The sequence below is a fragment of the Mustela erminea genome, chromosome 16 (assembly GCF_009829155.1).
Source record: "Mustela erminea isolate mMusErm1 chromosome 16, mMusErm1.Pri, whole genome shotgun sequence".
In the NCBI taxonomy this organism is placed as follows: Eukaryota; Metazoa; Chordata; class Mammalia; order Carnivora; family Mustelidae; genus Mustela; species Mustela erminea.
In genome coordinates this window covers 40,805,985-40,830,608 of record NC_045629.1, presented here as the reverse complement: position 1 = coordinate 40,830,608, position 24,624 = coordinate 40,805,985, and the positions used below count along the sequence as shown (strand labels likewise).

Here is a 24,624-nt window from a genome sequence, read left to right as displayed (position 1 = left end):
AAAACATCCAAAAAAGAAATAAAGTAAGCAATTCCATTCACCAGCACATCAAAAACAATAAAGTTCCTGGGACTACATGTAGCCAATAAGGTGAAAGTACTCTACACTGAAAAATACAAGACTTTGATGAAAGAAACTGAAGGTACGAACAAATGGGAAGATATCCTATGTTCACTGATCAGAAGAATTAATGTTGTCAAAATATCCATATTACCCAAAACCATCTATAAATTTAATTCAATCCCTATCAAAATTCCAATGACATTTTTCACAGAAATAAAAAAATAACAATCCTAAAATTTGGATGAAGCCACAAAAGATCCATAATGGCCAAAGGAATCCCCCTTCCCAAAAATAGAACAAAGCTGGATACATCACACTTTCTGATTTCAAACTGTATTATAAAGCCTATAGTAATCAAAACAGTACCTTAGCAGAATAAAAACAGACACTTAGGCCAATGGAACAAAATCTAGATCTTAGAAACAAACCCTCACATATATGGTCAACTAATGTTGGAAAGCAAGCAAGAATACTCAAAGGAGAAGAGATAGTTCTACAATACTACTGGAAAAACTGGATAATTACATGTAGAAGAATGAAATAGGACCCCTATCTTACACTAATCATGTATGCATGTTCTTCAAAAAATTAAAAATAAAACTACCATATAATCTAGCAATCCCACTTCTGAGTATATATCTAAAGAAATTGAAATTAATTCTCTCATAAAGGTATCTGTACTCTCATATTCATTGCAGCACCACTCATGACAGTGAGTAGTCAAGACATGGAAACAGTCTAAATATCTGTCAATGGATGAATGGATAAAAAAAGATGTGAGATACACACACACACACACACACACACACAGGAATATTATTCAGCCATGAGAAAGGAAATCCTTCTATTTGCTACAAATTGGATGGATCTTGAGGGCATTATGCTAAATGAAGTAAGTCAGAGAGAAAAATACTTTATAATAACACTTAAAATACAACTTATAATATCTAAAAACGACAAACTCAGAGATACAGTAAAGTAGTAAAGTGGTGGTTGGTTGGAGTGGGAGAAATGGGGAGATATTGGTCAAAGGGTACAAACTTCAAGTTACAAGACTAACAAGTCTAGGGATCTAGTGCACAGTCTGGTAAGTACAGTTAATAATACTGTTTCATATACTTGAATGTTGCCAGTTTAGTAGATTAGAGGTGTTCTTATCACAAAAAAGAAATAACTATGGTGGTAATCATTTTGCAAATTTATGAATGTACCAAAGCAACAGGACTTACATAAACCTTAAACTTACACAATGTTACGTGTCAATGTATCAATAAAGCTTAATAAAAAACATTATAATATCACAGAAGTAAATTCTTAGATAAAAATCTAGTTAGTATTGGTTGACTTGGGTAAGGACAAAGAATAAGAGAAGGTCTTAGGCTCTATTCACACAAAAAGCACCATTTACCTTTGGTGGAGGAACAAATTCAACACATTCCAGCCATATTGTTAAAAAGTAATTTCCACATATTGCACATTTTCTTCTCTGAGAGATTATGTTCCTGACCTGTGGGTGCTGTTCTATGACGTGCATTATGAAAGGATTCTTTCCTGCTAGCTCATTCATTATAAATCTTGATGTTATTTCCTAGATTAAAAAAATACAGTTCCTCAGATTATTTTTAAGATAACTATTTTATATTACAACTATTCTCATTTCACTAATTTACTTTTTTTGGCCTATTTCTCATAGTTTCTGTTAACTTTCCAGAATACATATATAATAAATTATATTGCTATATATTATAAACTCATTTTCAATAATATAAGAAAAGCAGTTTGGGGCGCCTGGGTTGTTCAGTGGGTTAAAGACTCTGCCTTTGGCTCAGGTCATGATCTCAGGGTCTTGGGATCGAGTCCACATCAGGCTCTCTGCTCCGCAGGGAGCCTGCTTCCTCCTCACTCTCTGCCTGCCCCTCTCTGCCTACTTGTGATCTCTGTCTGTCAAATAAATAAATAAAATCTTAAAAAAAGAAAAGAAAAGAAAAGAAAGTTACTTCCATTTCAATATTTGTACATCTCTTACATTCAGAAAACCAAATTATTAAAAATTTACATCATTAAAGTTTAGGTTCAATGTTATACCTCTCATTATAATAAGCAAAAAAAAAAAAGAAAAAAAATAATAAAACACGGATTGTACAAATATTCAGACTGGACTAAAAATTTGAGTCTGTGATATTAACTAACATCTAAATCCTTATTACTTAAACTGTGACTCATGGGCCAATAGAACCTGTATCACCTCAAAACCTATTAGAAATGCAGACTTCCTGGGGCACCTGGGTGGCTCGGTTGGTTAAGCTTCCAGTGCCTGATTTTGGCTTAGCTCAGGATCTCAGAGTCCTGCGCTTGAGCTCTGCACCAGGTTCCGTGCTCAGCGGGGAGTCTGCTTTTCTCCTCCTTCTCCCTCCGCTCCTGCCCCTGCTGTCTCTCTCCCACAAATAAATAAATAAGCAAATCTTAAAAGAAGAAGGAAGAGGAGGAGGAGGAGAAAGAAATGCAGACTTTCAGCTGCACTTCAGACCTACTGAACCAGAATCTGCCATTTAAAAAGGTTCTCTGGGTAATCAGTGTGCCTGTTGAGCTTTGAGATGCACTAGTCTAAGTTACCTACTGCAGTGAGTACCTGAATACAGTCATATTGGTAAAGAGCACTGATTCCTATTGCCCAAATCTCTGAATTCAATCTGTATTAAATCTATCTACCCAGTCATGTCCAGAAACTTCACTTCAGGTAATGACTTAAAATATTAAATAACAAAAAGGGTGGTGAGAATATATAAGCTGGCTTTTGCCATGACCACCAACAATATCATCACCCTAAAGTAAAATAGTATATAATACATAAAATTAAATCTTCACTGATGAAGCAAACAAAATAAACATTTAATTTACTCTGCTAAAGGAACCTCATTGTTTGTGCCGGTAGCATGAAGTCCTGTATGAATGTTACACAAACATTGCATCAGTTGTAACAGTTTATGGGAATGGGTGTTTTTTGTTGTTGTTGCTTTTGTTTTTTGTTTTTTGGGTTTTTTGGTTTTTTGGGTTTTTTTGGCCAAAGTGAAAGATTTCCCTCTGGCATTAAGATAGCCTACATCAGGCTCTTTCGGAATAGGGTCCTAACAAGAATCTTTGGGAATACATGCATACCTACATACATACATACATACACACACACACACACGTATGTACATACATAATCTTCACTCATTTGCCCCAATTAAAATCTTAAAAAAATAAGAACAAAGTTCTATAGATTGTTGTCTTCTTATTACTCTTCTTATTACTCCTTATTACTCTAACCCTTCCATTTACCAACTTCTGAGAAAGCAGCCTTCGTACAGCAAACAGCCATAAGATTGGGCTCCTTAAATGTCTGATCCTCAACAGCACAACCTCCTCCCTACTTCAGCTCTTTTTCCTGGATTGTTACATGATAAGGTCATCCTTTCTGGAATAATTACTCTTTCATACGAAAATTACCAGGACTCCTAAATTATATGCCCATTATCAAATCCTCTTCTTTAACTACTTACACAGAGAAGAGTTTCTGATTCGGAATGATATACTAATTTTAGAGGTCAATGTTTAGCTATCAAATCTCAATGGCTAGGTCTCACAATAAAGCAGAAAACGAATAAACAAGGATTCACTTCCCAAGCAGCAGATGGTAGGAAAATTTGCTGAAATACATGGGACCTATAAATAGGTCACAACTCATACAGTTCACTTTTTCAATTTACAGTTTCTGGAACCAAACATGTTTGTTGCACTTGATATGTCTCTTGACAACTCTTATATTACCCATTAATTATGTTCTTCTCCTACTTGCTGCCAATATGTTACTTTGGAAGAATAACACATACCACTGAAACATAAGGTTATGACTTGGAACTGCTAGCATATATAAAGTAAGATATTATTGGCATGACCAATAGTAACTTTTAGGACACCTTTTAAAGGTACAGGCAATGCAGGGTGCCTGGGTGGCTCAGTGGGTTAAAGCCTCTGCCTTCAGCTCAGGTCATGATCTCAGGTTCCTGGGATCAAGTCGCACATCAGGCTCTCTGCTCAGCAGGGAGCCTGCTTCCTCCTCTCTCTCTGCCTGCCTCACTGCCTACTTGTGATCTCTGTCTGTCAAATAAATAAATAAAATCTTAAAAAAAAAAGATACAGGCAATGCAGTTTTTGAGAACATACAGCTTAATTATGGCCTAATTCTAGTGTTATTAAAAGTCAAGAAATCTTTTATGAACAAATAAATTGTTCCTTTTGAATAACTTATGTGCTATTATGTTAGAATATTTTTTTATCTAACTATATGTACATCAGAGATGATTCCTATGCTTAAACCATCATATATTAAAATCAGTTTCAGCTGGATGTTTTTATTTTTCCTTACATATGATTATTTAATTTGAATTTTAAAATTATCCATACACAAATTATATTTTTATAAATATTAAAATTATACTCTTGGTTTCAGCTCAGGTCATGACCTCCTGGGTCACGAGACTGAAACCTGCTCAGGCTCCAATCTCTGTGGGGAATCAGCTCGAGGATTCTCTCCCTCTGCCCCTCCTGCCACTCACATCGGCCACATCTGCTCTCTAAACAAACAAACAAATAAATCTTTTTAAAAATTGGTATTCATCAACAGATGAATGGATAAAGAAGATGTGGTATATATACACAATGGAATACTATGCAGCCATCAAAAGAATTGAAATCTTGCTATTTGCAATGACGTGGATGGAACTAGAGGGTATCATGCTTAGCGAAATAAGTCAAAGAAATACAACTATCATATGATCTCCCTGATATGAGGAAGTGGTGATGCAACATGGGGGGTTAAGGGGGTAGGAGAAGAATAAATGAAACAAGATGGCATTGGGAGGGAGACAAACCATAAGTGACCCTTAATCTCAAAAAACAGACTGAGGGCTGCTGGAGGGAGGGGGGTTGGGAGAAGGGTGGTGGGGTTATGGACATTGGGGAGGGTCTGTGCTATGGTGAGTGCTGTGAAGTGTGTAACCTGGCGATTCACAGACCTGTACCCCTGGGGATAAAAATATATGTTTATAAAAAATTAAAAAATAAAAATATTTTTAAAAATATTAAAATTATAAAATGTAACAACAGTTATAAAGTCTTAGAAGGAATGATGAACTTTGAAACTGTTATATGACCAAATGTTACTGTGTGTATGACAGGCATTAAAACATCATCAAGAGGAAAGATTCTTAGAGACAGACAGATAAATAGTAGAGCCAGTAGAAATCCTGGCTCTACAAATTTTCAGCAGGGTGATACTATCTGGCAAAGTCCTTATTAACTTCTCTAATCTTGGATACCACACCTGTAAAATAGGGTTTTTTTTTTTTCTAATACTATCGCACAGAATTCAGAGAATTAAATTAGATAACACAGATAAAACTTTCAGTCCAACATTTACTGGTGCAGTATGCTTTGGTTAATATTTTGTTATAATCTAGTGATAAACATTAAATTTTAGTTCATAAATCTTTGAGGTGAAGAAAAGTTTTTAAAAATCTTTTTTTTTAAGATTTTATTTATTTATTTATTTGTCAGAGAGAGAGAGAGAGAGCACAGGCAGGCAGAGAGGCAGCAGAGGCAGAGGGAGAAGCAGGCTCCCTGCTGAGCAAGGAGCCTGATGAGGGACTCCATCCCAGGACGCTGGGATCATGACCTGAGCCAAAGGCAGCCACTTAACAAACTAACTGAGCCACCCAGGCATCCCAGAAGTTCTTAAAAATCTTAACCAAGACATAGCCTAAATCAAAGCTCTACAATTCTTTGACAGATCAAGTACTTTAAATCAGGGGTGCCTGGCTGGCCTAGTTGGTGGAACATGTGACTCCTGATCTCAAGGTTCGGAGTTTGAGCCCTATGATGGGTATAGAGATTACTTCAAAGAATCATTAAAAAAAAATTTTTAATAGTTTATATCAGTAATGTCACTTTTTCTCCACATCCTCGCCAGCACTTGTTGCTTCTTGCATTTCTTATTTTAGACATTCTGACAGAGTGAGAGAATATCTCATTGTGGTTTTGGTTTATAATTCCCTGTTGATGAGTGATGTTAAGCAACTTTGTCTCTTGGCCATCTGTGTGTCTTCTTCAGAAAAATGTCTGTTCATATCTTCTGCCCATTTTTAACTAGAGTATTTGTTCTTTTGGTGTTGAGTTGTATAAGTTATTTATATTTTTTGGATATTAAACCCTTATTTTTGTTTCACTGATTGTTTCTTTTACTGTGCAGAAGCCTTTTATTTTGGTGTAGTCCCAATAGTTTATTTTTGCTTTTGTTTCCTTTGCCTTAGAGACATATCTAGAAAAAATGTCAAAGAAATTACTGCCTGTGCTCTCCTCTATGATTTTTATGACTACTGTCTCACATTTAGGTCTTTCATCTATTTTCAGTTTATTTTTGTATGGCATAAGAAAGTGGTCCAGTTTCAATATTGTGCATGTGGCTATCCAGTTTTCCCAACACCATTTTTTAAAAAGATGGTCTTTTCCCCATTATATTCTTGCCTCTTTTGTTGCAGATTGACCATAGAAGCTTGGGTTTATATTTATATCTGGGATCTCTATTCCATTCTAGTGATCTATGTGTCTATTTTTGTGCCAGTACCATACTGTTTTGATTACTACTGCTTTGTAGTATACCTTGAGATCTGGAATTGTGATTCCTCCAGTTTTGTTCTTTTTTAAAATTGCTTTGGCAATGTGGCTGGCTCAGTTGGTTAAGCATCTGCCTTCAGCTCAAGTCATGATGCCAGGGTCCTGTATTCAAGTCCCATATCAGACTTTTTGCCCAGAGGAGAGACTTCTTCCCCCTCTGCCTGCCACTCCCCCTGCTTGGGCTCTCTCTCACTCTGTAAAATTTTTTTAAATCCTTTAAAAAATTTCTTTGGCTGTTTGGGGCCTTTTGTGGTTTCATACAAATTTTAGGATCATTTGTTCTAGTTCTATGAAAGACACTATTGATATTTTGATAGGGATTGCTTTAAATCTGTAGAATGTTTTTGGTGGTAAGGCCATTTAAACAATATTTATTCTCCCAATCCATGAGTATGGATTCTCTTTCCATTGGTTTGTGTCATCTTCAATTTATCTCATTGATATTCTAAAGTTTTCAGAGTTCAGGTCTTCACCTTTTTGGTTAAGTTCAATCCTGGATATTTTATTATTTGGGGTGCAATAAAATAAATCCCATTACTTAATTTCCCTTCCTGCTCTTTTGTTATTAGTGTACAGAAATGCAACAGATTTCTATATATTGATTTTGTATCCTATGAGCTTATTAAATTCATTTATCAGTTATAGTAGTTTTTTATGGTCTCCTGCTCTTGCAGGTAGTGGCCTTATGAAGGAGAGGTCCTGTGGTATCCTGTAGTAAAATGTCCCCTTGTCATCAGAATCTAGAGTTTCAGGAGTGTCTCCTATGTGAGTTGTGTGTGCCCCACTGCTGTGGCTGAGCTGTATTTGTTTCAGGCCAGTTGTCAGCAATGGCTCACTTTCCCTGTTGTTGGCAAGTTTGGTCCCTCTGTTGTTAATGGGCAAATGTGGGGCTGCCCTGAGCTTGAGTGGGGTCAGACCAGGCATTTGTCAGAGCTGCAGTAGCACCAAACTGCAAGGCACTCTCCTGGTGTTATACCAAGGCGGGGGCGGGGGGACTTTCACCGATGGGTAAAGTGTGTAGTTAGACCAGATGTTTGCCCTCAGCCTACTGCTGGGGCTGCAATTTAACTGGTATGTGTGGTTATCTTCAACTCTCGCCAGGACAGGAGCCATGTTGGAATGGTGCTGGCCCCTACTGGGACTGCTTACACAATGCCACGCTTGTGGCATAGATTTGGACTCTTGTGGGGGGCAGGTTAGAGGGTTCTGCTCAACAGGAGAATGCAAGGGCAGGGCACATAGTGTCAGCAAGCTTTGTACAGGTCTGCTGTGGGAGGAGACCTGTGCCGATCTGGAAAACTCCTGGGGAAGCCAGGGTTGGAGGGAATGAGTCTGCAGAAGAGGTGGGTGTGGGGTACACTGTTAGCGAGCTCTGTGGAGTATTCACACTCTGCTGGTTCCTGCATGTGTTTGTGTATCTAGGCCGGGGGTGTGGGCCTTCCAGCTCTTGTTTTCAGAGAAGTCTCCCAAAGATCCCTGCCCCTCCTGCACAAGCTCTGAGATAATACATAAATATCTCTCCCATACCCCAAGTGTTGCTCAAACTGCTGCTTCTATGCTCTATCACTGGGGCTGTTTGTTAGGCTGTCTCTCTCTCTATCTCTCTCTTTTTTTTTTTTTTTAATTTCTTTTCAGTGTACCAGAATTCATCGTTTATGCACCACACCCAGTGCTCCATGCAATCCGTGCCCTCCCTAATACACACCACCAGGCTCCCCCAACCTCCCACACCCCGCCCCTCCAAAACCCTCAGGTTGTTTTTCAGAGTCCATAGTCTCTCATGGCTTGTCTCCCACTCCAATTTCCCCCAACTCTCTTCTCCTCTGTCTCTTCAAGGGAGGGGACTCAGTTTTTTATCGCCCTTTGGCTCTCCCAGAGCTAAGGCGCTGACTTTTAAAGTTCCAGGTGTTAAGCCCCACTGATTATAAAAACTCGCAATGTGCCAAAACAAAACAAAACAAAAATGGTAAAAGCTCACAATGTTAAGCCCCTCTGGTTTTCAAAGTTAATGAATTTTTCAATACGGTGTAATACAATATTTTCTCTTCTTTATGATTTTAACATTTTCTTTTCTCTAGCTTACTTTATTGTAGGACTACAGTATATAATACATATGTATATTAACTCTTATTTCTTATATGTTAATATGTTCATAAACTATTTATGTTACTGGCAAGGCTTCCAGCAACAGTAGGCTATTAGTATTTAAGTTTTGGTGGAGTCAAAAGTTACTCATGGATTTTCAACTGCATGGGGCTGATGCTCCTAGTCCCTGTGTTGTTTAGGGGTCAACTGTGTGTGTGCGTGTGTGTGTGTGTGTGTGTGTGTGTGTGTGTATATAAATGCTTGTGCTCCTGGCATAAAAAAAGAGAAAAGAAATACTGCTCTCTCACTCTGTGTCTTCATCCCAGCCACAGGGCAACATTCTTGACTACAAAGGCTCCCAATGAGACCACTGCCACGTTGGGTTAACTGCTCATTCAGTCCCCTCGACAAATCAGAACCTCTTCCAGGAAGGGACTAACTCTACCCCCTTTTCCCTCACCTTCCAGCAGCATCTTTCTGAGACCATGAACCTTTCTGAGAATGGAATCTGAAGCCCAGCTGCTTAGGTGGGCATCATCGTCCCAACACCAGCTAGCTCTGTGAAATTGGACAAGTTATTTAACCTATCTGGGTCTCATTTAATGTAGAAGGGGAATAATAATGGTGCTACTTTTTTAAGATTATTACAGAACTAAATAAGTTCATTCCTGTTAAGCACTTAGAACCTGAGAAGTCCAAAGTCAGGATGGAGACACATACTCAAATGTGGGAAGATCTACAATCTTTAATTCATCTATCACCAAAAAACCACATAGAATCCTCTAATATGCTTTTCTATTCCATCTTTTAATATCATCAATTTGTCTGACTAACATTAACATGATTTCTGAATCAGATTCATTCAGCCACTAGAAATAGGGACAAGTGAAAATAGGATGGAAGAGGCAAAGATCCTGGTAAGAACAAATTAAACATATTCTTAGACAATACTGAAAAAATACTTGGAAGGTTAAAGTGAAAACAAATTCCTCTTTTCTTTTCATCCAACAAAATGTTTCCATTTCTCTAAATCTGGTCATTCTGGAAATTAGGATTACATTGGATTGTGTAAGCCAGTCAAAGAAGTTATTTCTAGGATCCACAGTGCCAATGGACTAAGGTTGCAACAATCATTGGCTGGCTTGCAAAACTGCTTTAAAGAAAACTCTTTAAAATTTAAATCAGGGCTTTGGCTTGAAGACCTGTGTAAATGATAGAAGGCTTCACCTGTAGACTCCAGGCGTCTTCCTGTTGTACAGCATTAACTGGCTGCCTCAGGAACAATGGATTTCCTTCACAGTAGAATTCCTTTAGCTTCAGGTTCTGAAACTTTTGAAACAAAATAAAAACTTCATTGCCTGATAAAATAACAAACTTTACTTTTCAGGCTACATCTTACTTTATTTAGAACTTCTATTCCATGTCAGTATTTTAAGAGCCTTCATGCTGGCATGAATGGCAATGCAATGACCTTACAGGTCCCTGGTGGCATCCTCTATACTAGACAATTGTGAAAACTTGTTCAGGATAATAGGATTGATTAGTAATAGAAGAGAGATCAGTTAATTAATCAATTATTAATTATTAATAATTATAATTAATAATATTATTAATAATTATTAATCAATTATTTGATTATTCCCAATAAAAATGCTGAGAATATATTGCAAATAATGTATTTGTTAGAAAACCAAGTATAATGAAAAATAACATTCTAATATACACCAATACTCAGGTCTCAAAGGCTGTGAACCAAGATCCATTTATATTCAGTGAGAAAGGTAAGAGAAACAGAGGAAAATCAAAATGTTCTCATTATAACCTATTGTGCACAGTGAAAATAAAAAAGGAGAACATATTTCACAAGGATATTTAATCTTCTATGAAGAAAACTTAAATTCAATTGTCTGCCATTTGAGTCTACCATTATTAGGAGAAAAATAAGGGATTCTCTCATATTAATAGTGTGCCTTGCCCCCCAGGAAATCATGTGTTTTCAAAGTTAAATTCATTTAGAGAATTACTTTTCCAAGCCTCAGTTTCAGCTGTGAAATGGAAAAAAGAAGACCTATCTTCAGTGGTATGCTGGTAAAACAGTTCTCTGGAGATAAAAAATTTTAAAAGCCCTGAATTGTAGCATGTTTTGATTCATTGGTGTAAATACTGCTACCATGGCTGATTCCATTCACCAAACACAGAGCTGGGAAGAGATGTGGAAAACTGGTTTCTATGAGCCACAATGAGCTGGCATCCTCACACTTACGGGAGAATTAAAGATATTTCCCTGATTTCAGCTTAGGGTTTGAAATTCAGCAAATTAAAATAATTGATTTAAAACATCTTTTGAGGGCACCATGTCACTAGGTCTCAAAAGTCTCAGGAAATTTCTACAACGTAGACAACATTTTGAAATAAAATACAGAACTCAAGGCCACATTGGAACCACCTTGTCTCCTAGTCCCAAAGCAGACATTCTGACTTTCCTAAGGCAGTTTCCTATGTTGTCTACCATCAGGAAGCAACCTAGAGAGTTGAATCCAGTGGTAGCCCCAAGTCAGCGCTGGGTGTGCTGAAATGAAGAAAGCACTCCCCATGCTTAATAGAACCATCATTTTTCTCCTTTATGTCCTAAAGAACACTCCATAATTTATATCAAAATGCATAGCCCTTTTCCAAAACAGATACAAACTTGAATACCTTGCTATATGTAAATATCATTAACATATGAACCTCATTTCAAATTTGAGCATGGTTCAAAGGGCATACATTTCTCTTTAGGGGTCATGCTTCTCTTCCTTCAATTTCTGTCACTACACTTCCACCATACATGGCAATGAATCACTCTGTTTGCTACCTTGTTACACAAAATATTTCAGAAATAGGTTATCCTCCTGAAGGGACATTAATTAATGAAATTCATTAGCATGTGTTTTGCAGGAGGCATTTCAGTAACCTGAAGTCATACCAATCTCTCAACGTCCATTCTGAATATTCCCCAGAATAACATTTTTTCATACCCTCTCTCTGGGCACTACTGGGTTTCTGGTCAGCCTTCCTTCTTAATAGGACAATATTTTTGGCCATTGTTGCCACTCCAGTAGCATAATAAGCTACATTGTCTTCTATTTAATAAAATGTTGTTACAGCTTTTCAGAGTCTCTGCACCTGCCTACTCAACAACAGGAGCTATGAGTTTTATCTCAACTGGAACAATTTTGCCCCTCCCCCATAATAGAAATTTCTAGACATCTTTGGAATGGGGGCATATTACTGGCCTCTAAGTAGTAAAGAGCAACGATGCCGCTAAACATTCTACCTTGCACAGGAGAGCCCCCACAGAGAATTATGAGGCCCAAAACTAGGTTGAAGTTGGAAAACTCTTGATATAGAGGCAAAAAATTATAAATGCTCATTGATCTGTTCCCTGTGGAGAGGAGATTCTCAGCTGTAGGGAAATGAAGGTTCAAATGAGGGGTTTTATTTTTTTTTTTAAGATGAAGATCACTTGAGCACATAGAAGGCAAGTGCCAACACAGAGATTAATGTGAAGGAGATACAAGAATAATTGAAATAGTAATGATCAGGTGAACACAGAATGACCTTTGACTTCTAACATCTTTGAATTATTTCCTCTTCTGTAACCAGAAGAAAGGAAGTATAAATGCAGGCAGGGATATGTTTGAAGGTGTGGGCTTGGATCATTGAGGGAGTCAGACATGATCCCTTCAATTTTGCCTCTAAAATAGAGAGTAAGACCATCTGTCAACTGAGTTGTGAAGCAAGGTGTCACTGTGGAAGGAGGCAAGAAGAATGTGGTGAAAGTCTGGAATGTGCTACAGATTTTTGAAGAGAAACCTGGCCAGGGACAAGCAAAAATATTACAGAAGTGCTGAAGGACCTACTGGAATCCTCACATGTGGTGATTCCTGTCTACACATTGTGTGCTTCCATTTAGCACCCAGCAGCCCAGATCCAGCCTGGAGAGTCTGCAGAATGGATATGTCAGAAAGCAAAGGAATAGGTGCACTGTATATACTAAAAGTAAATGCTTTGGGCTTTATGGTCTAGGACAGATAGAAAAAGAAATAATAGTACAAAATTTCAATGGACCAGAACTAAATGGAGAAATAAAGGGATATGACATTGTCAGTGACCCAAAAGAAAAGATACAGCTGTAAACCAATAGGGACCTGGAGGAACCAGTGCTCAAACTGCCATACTAGACTTTCATTCTTCCAATTTAGAGCAGGTGAAAATAATGGTAAGATCCAGACATGAATGTGGAGGTGGTTTGCTGAAGTGAAAACTTGGAAAGCTCATTAAAATCAAGATTATGCTGAGTGAAATAAGTCAAGCAGAGAGAGTCAATTATCATATGGTTTCACTTATTTGTGGAGCATAACAAATAGCATGGAGGACATGGGGACTTAGAGTAGAGAAGGGAGTTGGGGGAAATTGGAAGGGGAGGTGAACCATGAGAGACTATGGACTCTGAAAAACAATCTGAGGGTTTTGAAGGGACGGGGGGTGGGAGGTTGGGGTACCAGGTGGTGGGTATTATAGAGGGCACAGATTGCATGGAGCACGGGGTGTGGTGCAAAAATAATGAATACTGTTATGCTGGAAATAAAAAAAAATAAATAAATAAATAAAAAATAAAAAAAAAAATAAAATCAAGGACTAGGGGCACCTGGGTGGCTCAGTGGGTTAAGTCTCTGCCTTTCGTCATGATCTCAGGGTCCTGGGATCGAGCCCCACATCGGGCTCTCTGCTCAGTGGGGAGCTTCCCCCTCTCTACCTGCCTCTCTGCCTACTTGTGATCTCTCTCTGTCAAATAAATAAATAAAATATTAAAAAATAAAATAAAATAAAATCAAGGATTAGAAGATCTTTGTGTGGAAGTCCAACCACCTTTACAAATGAACTTCCTGGGTAATGCTCTCAAATATCTGGCTATCTATGGAACATCTCCAGCCAGATGTCACACAATCAATAAACTGCAACATTTGAAACTAAACTCATGTTTCTTCCACATTTTCCTACATCAAATCTCCCTCCATGTTCTGTCAATTCTACCTTCTTTTTTTTTTTTTTTTAAATTTTAAAGATTTTTATTTAGTTATTCGACAGAGAGAGACACAGTGAGAGAGGGAACACAGCAGGGGGAGTGGGTGAGGGAGAAGCAGGCCTCCCATGGAGCAGAGAGCCTGATGCGGGGGATCATGACCTGAGCCAAAGACAGACACTTAACCACTGAGCCACCCAGGTGCCCCTCAATTCTACCTTCTTAAAATTTCTGTAATCTATCATTTTTTTTGAAGATTTACTTATTTATTTAAGAGAGAGAAAGAGCATGAGTTGTGCAGAGGGAGAGGGAGAGAGAAACTTAAGCAGACTCCATGTTCAGTGCAGAGCCCAACATGAGGCTAAATCTCACCACCCTGAGATCAAGACCTGAGTCAAAACCCAGAATTGGACACTCAACTGACTGCGCCACCCAGACACCCCTGGAATCTATCCTTTATTTCCACCCACTCTCCCACCCACCTCCTCACTACCATTGCAGACTCTCCTCCTCCTTCCAACCCTAGCCACTAACCCTCTGCCTCGATTAAGGCCCTCACCTTATATGAATTACTACAACAGTACTCGAATTAGTGTCCATGCAAACTTCTGCTGCCAAAGTAGTCTCTTAAAATGAGATTCTGATCATAATACAATCCTGCTTAATACTTTTCAATGTTCTCTTTTGCCTGCAGAATAAATTCAAAAGCCCTAGTATGTCAAAATTGGCCTTTCTTGGCCAGTTTCTCCAAGCCCATATCCTGGTAAGCCCAACCTTCACCCTTATATGCCAGTCATCCTAAGGTACTCAGGGATCTCACAAGAGGCCTGTGTCTTATCTTTCAGTTACTACTCATGCTGTGCCTTCTACTCATCCCACTCCTGGATCACCTCTTCTTCAAGATGAAAATATTGAAGATAAAATATTACCCACCTAAGCTTCTTTGGCTTCTGCCAAATGTTTCCATGTCTACCCCTTGGGCCTTAAATATAAATCATACCACCTTCAATACTAGAAACAAACATTTTCGAAAATCCTATCTTCATCTATCAAGCTTTAGTCTCTTTAAGAACCACATCTTAAGTGCCTATGTAATGCAACCCCTAAATTCAGTACTTACAACACAGCTGATACCCAGTAAATAACTGGTAAGTTAACAAATGTCTTCTCCGAAACCCAGACACACACGACTCTCCCTAAGAACTCAAATTTTTCAAAAACCTTCTTCTCCAGATGTGATCAATTGTTAACAGTTTCTCCAAAGCCCCAGGCCTCAGGAACAATGTATAAATTCAATAAGTCCTTCTGTTGCTTTAGACTAAGGTAATAAGGGAGACCAGAATGGTCTGGTTCAGCAAGAAGGAAAAAGGAGGCTGAGATTTCATATTGACTAAAACAGAACTGATAAGTAAGCTAACAGCAAATTACCATGGGGTCTTCAGACCATCCCAAATCTCATGGGTTACCAAGAATTAGAATTCCTAAATAAGCTAAAGAAGATAAGATTTTAAGTGTGGAGCTATGGCATTCAAAAAATATATGAACAATTCTAAAACGACAAAAGTATGATTTGTGACCAATGAGAAATTTATAAAAATACATGATAAACTTCATATCTAATCAGAATTGTATAATGAGTAGGCTGATGATATCATCTGAACATGACAAAGCCAAAAACTCTATTCTGGGAACCCTTCTCTCACACACCCTGGATGAGTGGGAGTGAAAATAGGCATAAAGTAACCTAAAGTAAGGATCCTTCAGTATCTGCTGGATACATGTCCCTTGAAAAGACCCTTAAAAGGAGTTGAAGAAGGGAGGGCAAGAGAAAACTAGAGGGAAGGAGATTACTGAGCTCCTCAGCTCTAAATATGTACACACCTCTTCCTCAAATCTGGCCAGGAAGAAGTGGCCAAAGCCCCAAGCCCAGACCCATTCCTGCCTTCAATTCACTGGGCCTGAACCTGACGGGGCAGTGGCTCCAGCATCGTCTTCAGGATTCTTGATTTAAATATCACTGTAAAAAGAATAGCTGGTCTACAAAGGCTTATTTCTAACTCCTCACAATCCCCATCCCACCCCTGCTTTAGAGCCCACTTCTGTCCTCAAACCACCGAGAACCAGCAGGTGAAGAGGCCTTTGTTTCCACAGGCCCTGAGTGCTCCATCCTCAACGGTGCGATCTCCTCACAACGTAAATTAGATCACATTACTCTTTTTTTTTCAATTTATTTATTTTCAGAAAAAACAGTATTCATCATTTTTGCACCACACCCAGTGCTCCATGCAATCTGTGCCCTCTAAAATACTCACCACCTGGTACCCCAACCTCCCACCCCCCCGCCACTTCAAACCCCTCAGATTGTTTTTCAGAGTCCATAGTCTCTCGTGATTCACCTCCCCTTCCAATTTACCCCAACTCCCTTCTCCTCTCTAAAACCCCTTGTCATATTACTCTTGATCAAACCCATGCAGTGGTTCTCATCTCACTCCAGATGAAATGTAAAATCCTCACACTGGCCTATAGGACTCTTATGATTGGATCCTGCACTATTTTCGACCCCATCTTTGACCCCTAGAACTCACTCTCTCACTTTCTCTATTCCTCTCTCCAGTCTGGAAATACTGGCTTTCTTTCCACACATTCTTCACCTCAGAAGTGCACTTCCTGCTTCTTAGCACTCTGCTCTCAGATTTGTCCACACCATTAAAATTCAGAATAAAATGGAATCTTACATTTAACCATTTGAGAGGGGAAATGCTGATGACCCTTAGATTCGAAATCCAGACAAGTTTTCATTAATGTGCAAAAACAATGGAAAGGCATTCTCACATGTATGAGCTAATTACCTTAACCAAAGAAATTTCTCAAAAGATACAAAGCAGTGAAAGAGAGTAACAAAAATGAAGAATTTGGGGAATACATTTATTTTGCCTGTCAAAATGCAAAAGAAAAATAAAAATAAGGAGATGGGTGAGGACTTGGGTGAAATAGACAAAAGGGATTAAGAGTACACTTACGATGATGAGCACTAAATCATGTATAGAAATGCTGAATCATTACATTGTACACCGGGAACTACGATTACATTGTATGTTAATCATACTTCAATAAAAATAAATAAATAAATAAATAGCTTCTTAGAAACATCTAAAGAAAAAAATGTTTAAATAAAAATAAACATTAGAACACCCCCTGTCCAACATAAACAAGACTAGGGCAATCTGCTTATAAACAAATTTACAATGTCATCAAAACGCCTGAAAGTCATTCTTTCTCTTTGATAATTCTACTTGAAGGAATTCCCCCAAAATAAATATTTGAAGTAGAAACAAATATGTATGCACGAAATACTTTTCTCAGAATTACTTAAAATTTTAAAAGCTTCTCCTATATTTAAAAAAAAAAATGTCTGGTAAATTATAGACATACCTGAATCCTCTAGCTCTCTCTCTCTCTTCACTCCCTGTGTTTAAGAACACCTAACCCTGGGTCATCCCTGCCATCAGTTTTCCCTGTTTCTGCACTCAAGCAAATAAGTCCCATTTGCAGAGTCACACTGCAGAATAGACAGGAATCAAGTCACCAGCTTCCAAAATGCCCTCAGTGGTTGCCAGAATTTCTTCTCTACTCAGCATGCTAGCCAACATTAACTCTGCTCTTCCTTTGTTGGCCTATCATTCTTTGCCCAACCATGAAATAGTTGTCCACAGAGACTACCACATTCTCTTTTCACTTTTTCTTTTCCCTAGGCAATTTACCCACATACACAATTTCAATTAAGTCTCTATGCCAATGACTCTGGCCCACACCCAATAGCCAACTGCTTACTCAAAACCTTCACTTTTGTGTCTTAAATACAAGTCAAACTCACCATGTCCAAGACTGAATTCATGATCTGCTCTCCTAAGGTTGGTCTTTTTCCAGCATTTTCTACGCTAGACCACAGAAAGCTTACTAGCCCATCACCATTTCCAAATTTATCTTTTAAATGACTCTTAAATCTGTTCAAGTCTTTCCACTCCTACTGTTAACACCTGAGACCAATTTACCAAAATTTTTTACTTGGCTTCAGCAAGAGTCTACCTAAAGTGCACCCAACACTCCCTCTGGTCTCCTCCTCCAACATGTCCTTTACCCTTCAGACAAAATGATCTTTTCAAAATGTAAATCTGATTATGTCACCTGATTATGTCTCCTGCTTAAAATCCTTTGAAATTCATATTGCCTTTCAAATAAAGATCAAAATCCTTACCACATCCCCTATGTTCTTCATCCATGGCCTCCTCCCATCCAGACTCTGAGCTCCAGCCACACTAAATTATTTCCAGTTCCCTTAAACATCCATGTTCCTTCCCAAGCCCTTTCCACATGCTTTTCACTCTGTATGAAATGTGTCTTTTCCTTTCACCTAATTGATTCCTACTTATTCTTCAGCTCTCAGCTCATGTTACTTCCTCCTTGCCTTCCCTAACCTACCTGTTGACTACTGGTCTCTCTCATCGACCAGTGGTTCTTTCTTTTATGTACGGATTTCAGTTTTTAATTAAATATTCATAATGTTAATCACTTGATTAATACATTTTCCCACTATACCACAGCTCTGAGAGAGCCGAGACCCCTGGTTCCTCACCATTATATCCCCAGTTCCTAGTGCCAGACTTAGTATATAATATGTATGGGTTTAGGAAGACAGACTTGGTAATCAAAATGCCTTGTTTAAATTTCAGCTCCATTAAACATATACCAAGACCACCAAACATTTCTTACTCTGCTGATGCTACTCCAACCCTCACCTTCCACCATTACCCAGGGACCCTGCCACCTAGATTTTACATGGTATGATTCTGGTACTTGGGCATTTGAACAGGGGCTTGACTCCTGAGCCAAAGAAAGCTAATCATAGGCCTGATCAAATCATATGCACTCTACAGCCTTGCCTAATCATATACTCTTCTGGGAATTTAAACCAAGAAACATGGAAATAATTTGCAACTGAGTCCTGGAAGCTGGAATAGAACAGCTATTATATCAAGTTGCTGGAAACTCCACAGTAGCTTATGTGTATACTGATCTTATAGGAGACCAGAAACAAGGTATAAGCAGAGCAACATTCAGAATGTGGCTACATTATAAAATACCAACATTACACCAAGTATGATAGCCTAACAGTTCATGTTCCTGCTGCTGAAGATCCCAGCAGCAACCTGAGCTAAGAACACACTCCAAAACCTCTGAGCTCTGCCTAGCTTTAACAGTAGATCTTGCTCGAATCCCCATGGGACTCTCCTTACTTCTCCCTATGTAACTCTAGTTAACTTTTATTTATGTTGCAACAAAGGGCCAAAAGAAAACACACACGCCAATTTCAATATGTAATAGAATTTTCTTGTCCCACCTTCAGCAGATAAACAATTCTCTCCGCTGTCTCTGAATTACTCCAACTAACCTTCTTGGGGGGCTTTTCTGCGAATCCTTTGCAAAACATAAAAACCTACTTCTCTCTTTTGTCAATCTAGCTAAGATTTTCAAACACTCTTTCGAAATAGTTTCAGGCTTCTGAAAGCAAATTATATAATTAGTACCTCTCCACTGGATAGGGAAGCCATATACCCAGCAATATTCTTTCATCCATATTTCTAAACCTTACAGACCTGGTTACAATAAAAAAGTAGTCGTCAGCAGTAACCCAACTGTAAAAGGCACTTTCCTTGGGGAATAACAAAGAAATCAAAGTTCCCAACCTCTGCCCTGAGATAGTCTACAATTTAAACTGAAGAATTCCATCTTAAAATTTATTCAGACCAGGCAACAATTCAGATTAGTGAACCACAAGAAAAATATTCAAAGATTTTGTGAAAGCTGTTTATGGTTTGAAAACCAGTTGTGAGATCTTTGGTCTTCCATTTTTTTATTCTGACAGGAAATTAAAATTTTAGTGGCCAGATTCATGATGAGAACTGAAGAAAGAATGCCAGATTGTAGCTTCTGCCTTGGTTTCCAAGCAAACCCTAAAGTGGTCTTAAATAAAGCTTCTCAAAGGTAAAAACACCTTTAATTCCACTCTACATATCTTTGTTCTTCTTTATTCAAATTAGATATCAATGTTTCAAGAATTCTTAATGCTTTTCTTTACCTTCCCTTAGTCACTGTTATTTTAACTAAAACACCTTTTCTTTTAAGCTTTTCATATAACTAAATCTATACTTAGTTATAGAACAGAAAAAGCATTGGTCTTAAAGGCTTGGGGACTAGGACCAAATCCACTTCTTCCACATAATCTCTTTGTACAAGTCATTTAGAGTACCTGAGCCTGTTCTTCATGAATAAAAATAACAATATCTATTTCACTGCTTGTGAAAGTCAAATGAGGACGTATAATGTATGTGGTAAACTTAAGCACATTCTAGAAAAACTAGGTACTACACCAACATGCAGTCCATTGTCTAAAATAAGCAAGTCACATTTACTGTTTTTCTGGCTTATTAAGATCAGCCATTATGTTGTCTACCTTTTTCCCTCCCAAAAGCATTTCTGCATGCTGCAAATGTATTAGCAAGTTGATAGAAGTACTTCCAGTTGCAAGATGGTAACACTGAGCACAATCAGCAATATCGCTCTCATATGACAAATCCTAAAATGATACAAAGATACCTTTTCAAATAAAAAATAAATAGCCATTTAAAAACAGGAAGAGAAATTCTCACTGGAGCAGAAACTATCTATAAAAGGTTATCATTTGAAAAAGGAAGTATTAACCCAGGATTCAATGGAAGCCCAGGGGGAAATTTCCACACACAAAAAAATAGAACTGAGGGAACTCAGTACACAGAGATAGGAAAGTCCTCCAGAAAAGAACAGGTAGTGAAACAACAGACAGAAGGATTACCCTACTAAGAAGCTGGCAGATCCTATGGATTCAAACACCCATTCTTATCTCGCAGCTACACTCCACCTCTCACCTTCATACCTCCTTTCCCTGACTTCCACACACCTATAGCCCAAGAGGCTCAGTGCTTTGAATAGAGAGCTATGAGAGGGACCCTGAGTGGCTAGTAACAGGGAAAAATGAGCAGCTATCAGAATCCATTTTACCTGTAGGAATATCTTCTCAACCATTTCTCTACTGTCACTGACCAATACAAACTACTGTAAGAACTTTATCTTCTCCCATAAAGTGAACTGCAAAGATAGCTGCCAGCTTTCAGGAAGTCTCAAGTGTACCAAATTAAAAAATAAGATGAAAGTTTAAAAATAAAATTAACTGAAAATCATTGGGTGTCAATATCATTAGAAATAATAGAGGCAAGAACTTACATCAGAAGAAATAGAGCTGATAGGACAGGACTCTAAAGTAATTAGTATAATCAATATTTTTAAAGAGGTATGTGAAATATAACCTAGGTAAAGAAAGAATAAAAACCAATTTTAAAACTTGAAAATGTCGAGTTCTTTGAAGCAAAACTTGCAACATTTATTAAAGCAGTAAAAGCTTGCATAATTTGGATCTAGCAATTACATTTCAATGAATCTTTCCTAAGGGACTCAGGAATGGTATGTACAAAGATTAGTTACAATGACATTCACTGAAGCACAGTAGCTGTGGCAAGAAGTTTGAAATCTCCTACCTGTCAAAACATAGGAGGCTGCTTAAATATAAACAACACCAATATGATGCACCTACCCATTAGATATAGAGAGAGAGAGTCAAATCACTATGTCATACACATGGAATTAGTTTAACATTGTACACTTAAAAATAATGTCAGCTATAACTTTTTTAAAGTTAGTACAAAATAGGCCAAGATAAAAAATATTGAATAATTAAGTCAAAGTTCCACAATAAATCTAGATACCCAATGTGAAAAAAAAAGAAGAAGAAAGAGAGAAAGAAATAGAAAGGGAGGAAAATACTTCAATGAATGGGGAAATGTTTACAACAGAAGTTGAAAAGGCATATTATAAAATAATTATAAAACAGGTATGTATGAATAATACACTAATATGTATGAGTAATACTAATATTAACACATTAGCATGTCTGACTATTCCAATTTTTTATAAAAATCTATATGTGTACATACACAAATGCATTCACAGACCTTAAAAAAAAAAAAACTCTGGAAGAATAGGAAAAAAATAAACTAACATGTTAAGGTATAAGCATTCCTCCCTCCCCCAGCCCCATCATGCTTAAATTGTGGGTAATCTCACTTATCTACTTTTTGTTTATCTCTATTTTCCAAATAATTCAGAGTGAAAAGAAATTCCCAAATTTTTTTCCCCAAACGATCAAACTTACAAAACCCCAATTCTTATTTCTGATCTGCAAACTTTCAGAAGATGTGTTTGGGAACGGCAGCAACAGAATACAAATTTTCTATACTGGGTTGAAAGACCAAAAACACAGCTTCCCAAAGTAGATAAAATTTTCCCAGGACTCAAAGTATTTCAAGGATTTCAAGAAAGCTATCTCAACATCTGTGCTGATTCTAAGATTCTCTCAGAAGTTTGAAAACTCTCCCACATATCTGGCCCATGAGGTATAAAAGTAAGAATGTAAAAAATATTTTTTTCTAGTTCTGTGCTGGTTCGGCTCATGAATTTCAATAGTGAGGGCTGAAATGGTCCCTAAGGAGATGAAATGTGTTATGGGGGAGGCAAAACAATCTTAGATATTATTAAAATGGCTCGTGGCCCTCTAAAAATCCTATGCAACAATATAAGCATATATACAGTTTTTCTCCTGTACTAAAATGTAATGGGGTGGGGGACAAGTTATTAAGGAAAAAACATCTAAAAAGCTTCTGGAAGAAGGGGGAAAATAATAAAAAAAAGGGGGGGGGTTAGAAACACTGGTCAGCTATAGGAACATAAAACCCAAATTCTTTTTTTCAAATATCCTCTCTTGGTTAGGTTGCTTAGAGCATTCACTACTTTTTTTTTTTTAATTACACATTTTCACACATACATGTTCACATGTTCCTTGTTATAGAAAACTCAATCAATTGACTCTTCAACAATTTGCTTGTATACTGAAGTTTGTAGACAAAAAGAATAATACTTGATAAAATGCCAGATTTTTTTTTCTAAGCATTGTGTTGCTTTCTGTTTTCAAATATAAGTGAAGCTTTGAAGAAGTGTTCTACTGACAACTATTAACATTAGTTAATAATAAAATAAAAGTTTTTCCAGAAACTCCACTTAAAAGATTTCAATTTATTCTTCTCTGGCCAGAACTGTGACACATGGCCACTACCCATAAAAGTAGTTCAAGAGAAGAGGGTTTGAGATGGAGCCTTCAACCAGCTTCTCAACAGCACCTGCCACATGAGTTCTTCCGTATCACTCTAGTCTCTCTGACTGCATGTCAGCCACACTTAGAGTAGCAGACCCTCCTTTATGCTGATTTGTTCTTGCAATGGTGTAAACACTGAGAATAGAGCAGTGCGTGCGCGCGCGCACACACACACACACACACACACACACACATCCACAAAATTTCCCCTTCTGGGCTTACAATGCCCTGTGTGCTTTCTTCACAAAATACCTAAAATTCTATTTTTTGTGTATTGGTTTATTACGTCTTCCCCTCTAGAATATAAGATTCAAGAGGCTACAGAGTTTATTTTACTAAGCTTTGTATCCAGAATGCCTAGAACAATAGTTCCTGGCAAACTAAAGATATGTAAATATATATTTAATAAATGAATTAATAGTAAGGATATAAGACTAAGGGAATTGAAGGATCTCTACCCAAGAATAGACAGCTTGTAAACAGCAAAGCTAATATATTAAGAATCTCTGACACACAAAAAAAGACATATAATCTCTTTAAATTCTTTACCAGTATGCTGAGGTTACTGCCATTGATTTGCTGACTGGTACCAGATCAGGAAAGTCAATTATAAGCACCAATGTTCAATTTGGCTTCCAGTGATATCATATTGGTAACCCGATCCAGGCTATGGTGGGAGTATTTACCCCACGGAACTTGGCAGAAGCCACAAAGAGAGCTAGCTGTCAAACATTTACCACCACTGGATATCTCCTTCCCATCCCACTTCCTAGTCTATTCATGCTGAAAGCACTTACACGAGTGACCCAGACTTCTCTCCCTAGGAGTGGTCCTTATTTTGCTGTTTCTGTGGGACTCTGAGTTTTCAGCATGGTGCCCTCCTCTTGCATTCTCCACTTTGCAAATCTCTAAATCTTTGAACAAGGATCACACAGCAAGGGTGGGGCAAACCAGTAACTAAAAACTGTGACTATTCAGAAGCAAATCAGGCAAGATCACCAGGGTGTAGGTGGAGAAAGAGAACAGAATTTACAACCAGCTCTGTGTCTATGAAAATGGGCAGGAGCAGAGCTTTTATTGAAAGACAGCACTTGGTTGGCAATCTTGGTCTCACTCCAAAGACGCATAAATCCTCTAGTTCTTTTCATATGAGGACAGTTAGTGCTGGACTGACTCTACTTATTATTCCCCAGAGGACATTGAGTGGAACTTGTACTCCAAAACACTGAATACCTGAATAAAAATTACACGGGATTATTATAAAATAATTTCATAAAATGACCACTTTCATAGCAATATTAAACATAAGCTACAGGTTCGTTTTGCTTTATTTTGTTCTTACTTTAAAGAGGGTATATTTGATCCATGAGCATAAAATATAACTGTTCTTCCGCAATAA

The 24,624-nt window shown here is 37.8% G+C and overlaps 1 protein-coding gene and 1 long non-coding RNA gene across 2 annotated transcripts in view; one reads left to right on the top strand and one right to left on the bottom strand.

Annotated features, from left to right (window-relative positions):
- The window catches only part of LRRC69 (leucine rich repeat containing 69), a 119,194-nt gene that overhangs the window by 14,052 nt on the left and 80,518 nt on the right, over positions 1-24,624 (bottom strand). Inside the window, exons 6-7 of the mRNA XM_032316450.1 lie at positions 10,090-10,191; positions 1,472-1,651 (exon numbers count right to left, since the gene is read on the bottom strand). Of these exons, the coding sequence (XP_032172341.1) occupies positions 1,472-1,651; positions 10,090-10,191 (282 nt within the window). The remainder of the gene's footprint in view (positions 1-1,471; positions 1,652-10,089; positions 10,192-24,624) is intronic.
- LOC116575199 lies at positions 295-14,634 on the top strand. Its single transcript, XR_004279650.1, has 3 exons — positions 295-630; positions 2,053-2,055; positions 14,622-14,634. It is a non-coding gene; the product is annotated as an uncharacterized LOC116575199 (long non-coding RNA).